General features: G+C 38.9%; 2 protein-coding genes across 2 annotated transcripts; one reads left to right on the plus strand and one right to left on the minus strand.

Annotated features, from left to right (window-relative positions):
- Positions 1–2,863: 2,863 nt before the first annotated feature.
- On the minus strand, positions 2,864–3,950 carry LOC145500795 (uncharacterized). The gene has a single exon (XM_081480332.1). The coding sequence runs from the start codon at positions 3,936–3,938 to the stop codon at positions 2,925–2,927; it is 1,014 nt and encodes a 337-aa protein (XP_081336458.1). The 5' UTR covers positions 3,939–3,950; the 3' UTR covers positions 2,864–2,924.
- A 153-nt stretch (positions 3,951–4,103) lies between these two features.
- Positions 4,104–5,250, plus strand: LOC145500804 (uncharacterized). Its single transcript, XM_081480343.1, has one exon. It carries the CDS (start codon positions 4,104–4,106, stop codon positions 5,034–5,036), a length of 933 nt encoding a protein of 310 aa, XP_081336469.1. The 3' UTR covers positions 5,037–5,250.

A 5,250-nucleotide genomic window follows, 5' to 3' on the forward strand; every position in this document is an offset into this window, starting at 1 on the left:
GCTCTGATCTTTGCTCGAGATTTACAATTCGCCCTTAAATCCAGGCAATGTTTTGATGCCAAAAATATTTTTGTGGCGTCCATTACAACACTATCAGATAGAATTACTTTGTCCCAGTCATAAGTGTCCTTTGGTATTTCACTCTTGGACCACACAACTGACTAAGTCCGCGTCACCCAAGACTGATGTATGACCTCAATGGAAATATAATTCTGGTTCAGTTTATCTACAGATGTCCTTACAATCTGGCAGACCATACATCCTCTGGCCATGAATTCTACTCTGCCTCAACGGATATCCTTGAAAACGTTTCACAAGTACTCAAGGACGAGTTTCCTGTTAAGGCATTTTATAGAACTACACGCTCTAAAGATCTGCTTGACTTCGTTGTCACACATATTGGGCGAGGACAAAACTTTTTAGAACTGGCTGCAGACATCGCTTCGATGAACTTTAAGGCATTTGTACGTAACAACAAAGGAAGGATAGATTCGAACACTTTCTATGAACGGGTAATGTATTCTTTTCTAAGCAATGAACAGCTAATGCACATGGCTCTTTCCTTTTTTTAACAATATCGAATATCGTGGTTTTCAACTCGTTTTTCATTGGGTTTCTAAACCCACCCACCTGACCAGGATAAGATGCTGTGGTTAGGTAAGAGCTGCATGAATAATTAATGAGTTTGGGAATCTAATATCAAAATCCCCTTTCCACTTTTATCACATGTTTTCAGCTGGTTTATCCGCATTTATGCTAACAAAAACTGTAAAGCTTGACGTAAACATAAACCTAGCTGCTGCTACACGCTTCGTTGACAAAAGACATCTTCTAGATCAGCTAAGGTTAGTCAAATATTGGGATTAAACGATGGTATAGGGCCTACTCTGCGACCTAAAGTCGCCGTAACTTTAAGCCACTTTGGGCGATTTAAGACGATTTTAGGCGACTTAAGGCGATTTTAGGCGACTTAACGCGACTTTAGGCGACTTAAGACGACTTTTAAAGGCGACTTAAGGCGACTTTTAAAGGCGACTTAAGGCGACTTTTAAAGGCGACTTAAGGCGACTTTAGGTGACTTTAGGCGACTTAAGGCGACTTTAGGTCCCAGAGTAGGCCTGGTATAAATTGTAGTAATCAACCGCTTTACTATCGTAGGTCTTGCCGCTAAGTTTTATGGGCGCAAAATTCCAGGACTGACTTTATCTAAAAATGTCTAATGTAAACTTGCTTTAAAATCTCCTTAAAGGAGGCGGCCGAAAAGCAACATACCATATGGAGTATTTTCTTTTTAAATATGCATTTTTGGCTTTAATGGATGTTTTGCAGTTGTAACTAGAAGAATAAATTGAGGCATGTAGAGAAGAAAGAATTGAATTTCTCCTTTGGTGGTATATTAGACAATGCAAAACCCGAAATGAAATTTTCCTTTTTCCTTTGGTGTAGAAGTTTAGTCGAAGGCATTTCTGAGGTGAGGAAAACTTTCGCCGTTCTTACAAAACATTTTATTTGCCGAAATTTAGAGATCCACACGACAGAAAACTTTAATGGATAACTACAAGCCACGACCATAATGAGGATAATAGAATTGGCTTTTCACAATCTTTTAGTGTGGAGGTTGTATGATAGTTTTGGGAAAACTAAATTACTGTTTGGAAAACAGCTCAAAAGGAGTTGTTAGGAAAAAAGCAATTTCCGACTGCTGCGTTTTTTGTCTCAAAGTTCATGAACAGCTGGTTTCAGCGGACCCTAACTTTGAAGATAAAAAAGCCAAACTTGTACTTTGCTGAAATAAGTAAGCTGAAACAGCGAACCGACGTTGGCGTAGTTAACGGTCTGCATAAGTACGATACTTTGAGTTGAAGAAAGAAGATAATTTCGCAACGTTTTGTATTATTTTTGAGTAAAGAAGCATGCTACAATTTTGTTAATATTTGATCAAACACCGGTTTAATTTAGGAACAGGAATAAATTATCGAGCTCCTTTTTCTTGTTGTCAAGAAATGATGAGCAGGTCTTTATGAAAAGGAGGGACTGCAACGAGGTTTTCAATGTAGAGGCCTCGGAAATTAGGGTTTTACTTCCTTCGCTATGTCAAAAAGTAAAAATCGATAAAACGGGTGTCTCAGTTTTTTTAAGCTTGTGTTACAGCCGCCCACCCCGAAAAAAGAAATTGGAGAGAGCGGCTCCCTACTTATTTTGCTTTCGCGGTGTTTGTGCGATTAATTGGACAGCTGAAAAGTTTATAACGTCCGGTCCTTTCGCGCTACGGCGTTTTAATTTCAAACTCTTGCCTCTTGCAGTATAAATTTGTTTTCAAATGATTTAGTTTGACAAGAGTACAAACACGGAGTATTTGAGAGGTAGTCAGTTGACATAACGGTCTAATTAAACAGAAATATGGTTAGCATTTAATTGCACCAAGAAAAACGTTGTCAACGTTTTGAACACTACTTTCAGATGGAAAAGGAAATTCTTTTCGGCATTTCAAATTATTTGCATAAGTTTGCTAAGTTAATCGTGTTATTGTATATCATATTTGCTGATCTAGGTCTGGTGACAATTTTTTCTGAAGACACTTCGACAAAAGTAACCTATAGTGAATGGAAATTCAAACTTACACTAAAAAGATATTCAGCAGCAACTTCGTATGTTCTATCTTTCTCATATCATCTGTTTTTAAAACATTTGACAATAAAAATAAACGGTAAAAGTTTGCGACGTTTCGACCGCTCTTCGGTCATTATCAAGCAAGATGTAAGAAGTAAAATTTGCACAGATGTATATAGCTACAAAGAGGTAAGAATGTCTGAAAATTATTAATGAAGTAAAAATATGTAAAAAGTATGTAAAAGAATTTACAAAGTAGTGCTTAGAACAATAAAAAACATGTAAAACTAATTAATAATAATAAAAAAAAAAGATTATTTAAAAACTTTTGCACGAATAGAGTCAGATTTTACATTGAGACTTGGTCTCAGTTCATGAATAAAAAACATTTCAAAAATAAGACAGTCAAACTTGGTTGTACATTTCTTTAAAATCGAAAAGTTATTAGTAAGATCTTTAGGGGCCAAAGAATGTTCCTCGCGAAAATGTTTTCCAATTGATGACGATGGGTTTTTGTGCTCATCGACGCGTTGGTGCAAGTGCGGGCGCGTAAAACCAACATAACCTGCATCGCACAGGTCACATTTAAAATGGTACACAAGGGACTGTTGGTTAACGACTGGCGGCTTGACTTCACGTGATTTCAGGTCTCGCTCAATCTTGTGGCTGATGAAAACAGGTTGGATGGTGGTGTTTGTTTTCGTGCTAAGATCTTTCAGTTGCGTGCGAAGAAAATCAGCTGAAGCTTGGTCTTTGAATGGTGGGACAATCCGAACGGGCTCTGAACTGTTGTTGTCAGTCGGTGAAGGAACAGGTTGCTCAGAAACTTTGATGGCAATAAAACGTGTTATGGTTGAATTAATTAAATCATCTGGGTATTCAAGACGGGAGAACAACAACTTGAGACGATCGCATTCTTCGGAGAAGTAGGTCCAGTTAGAAGAAAGTTGAAACGCACGATCCAGCATAGTTTTTAGTAGGCCGCGTTTATAACGATCGTCAACATGACTCTTGTAGTGTAACAAGAAACCAGAGTTTGTGGGCTTCACATAAACCTTTGTCTCAACGTGGTTGGATTTGTCGAGCAATTGCGTTCCAAGGAAAGGAAGCATGCGGTCATTTTCTATCTCCATTGTGAACTTAATAGAGGAGTGGCAATCGTTCAGAGTCTCCAGAAAGTTGTTGGCTGATGCTTGGTTAGGCATGATGGTCAGTGTGTCGTCGACATACCTTCTGTAGTAGCTGGGCATCTTTCCTTCACGATCCAGGGTTTCCTCAGTGCTACACATAAAGACATTGGCGAGCAGGGGTCCAAGCGGGGAGCCCATGGCGACACCGTCGGTCTGTTCATAAAGTTGACCGTTAAATAGGAAAAGTTGATCTTTTGTTGCCCCTTCTAGGAGATGGATTAGGTCCTGTTTGCTGAGATTAAGGTGGTGCGTTTGATTAAACCAGTCATTAGCACTGAGGAAACCCTGGATCGAGAAGGAAAGATGCCCAGCTACTACAGAAGGTATGTCGACGACACACTGACCATCATGCCTAACCAAGCATCAGCCAACAACTTTCTGGAGACTCTGAACGATTGCCACTCCTCTATTAAGTTCACAATGGAGATAGAAAATGACCGCATGCTTCCTTTCCTTGGAACGCAATTGCTCGACAAATCCAACCACGTTGAGACAAAGGTTTATGTGAAGCCCACAAACTCTGGTTTCTTGTTACACTACAAGAGTCATGTTGACGATCGTTATAAACGCGGCCTACTAAAAACTATGCTGGATCGTGCGTTTCGACTTTCTTCTAACTGGACCTACTTCTCCGAAGAATGCGATCGTCTCAAGTTGTTGTTCTCCCGTCTTGAATACCCAGATGACTTAATTAATTCAACCATAACACGTTTTATTGCCATCAAAGTTTCTGAGCAACCTGTTCCTTCACCGACTGACAACAACAGTTCAGAGCCCGTTCGGATTGTCCTACCATTCAAAGACCAAGCTTCAGCTGATTTTCTTCGCACGCAACTGAAAGATCTTAGCACGAAAACAAACACCACCATCCAACCTGTTTTCATCAGCCACAAGATTGAGCGAGACCTGAAATCACGTGAAGTCAAGCCGCCAGTCGTTAACCAACAGTCCCTTGTGTACCATTTTAAATGTGACCTGTGCGATGCGGGTTATGTTGGTTTTACGCGCCCGCACTTGCACCAACGCGTCGATGAGCACAAAAACCCATCGTCATCAATTGGAAAACATTTTCGCGAGGAACATTCTTTGGCCCCTAAAGATCTTACTAATAACTTTTCGATTTTAAAGAAATGTACAACCAAGTTTGACTGTCTTATTTTTGAAATGTTTTTTATTCGTGAACTGAGAAGTCTCAATGTACAATCTGACTCTATTCGTGCAAAAGTTTTTAAATAATCTTTCTTTTTTTATTAATTAGTTTTACATGTTTTTTATTGTTCTAAGCACTACTTTGTAAATTCTTTTACATACTTTTTACATATTTTTACTTCATTAATAATTTTCAGACATTCTAACCTCTTTGTAGCTATATATATCTATGCAAATTTTACTTCTTACATCTTGCTTGATAATGACCGAAGAGCGGTCGAAACGTCGTAAACTTTTACCG

This window comes from Orbicella franksi, chromosome 10 (assembly GCF_964199315.1).
Source record: "Orbicella franksi chromosome 10, jaOrbFran1.1, whole genome shotgun sequence".
In the NCBI taxonomy this organism is placed as follows: Eukaryota; Metazoa; Cnidaria; class Anthozoa; order Scleractinia; family Merulinidae; genus Orbicella; species Orbicella franksi.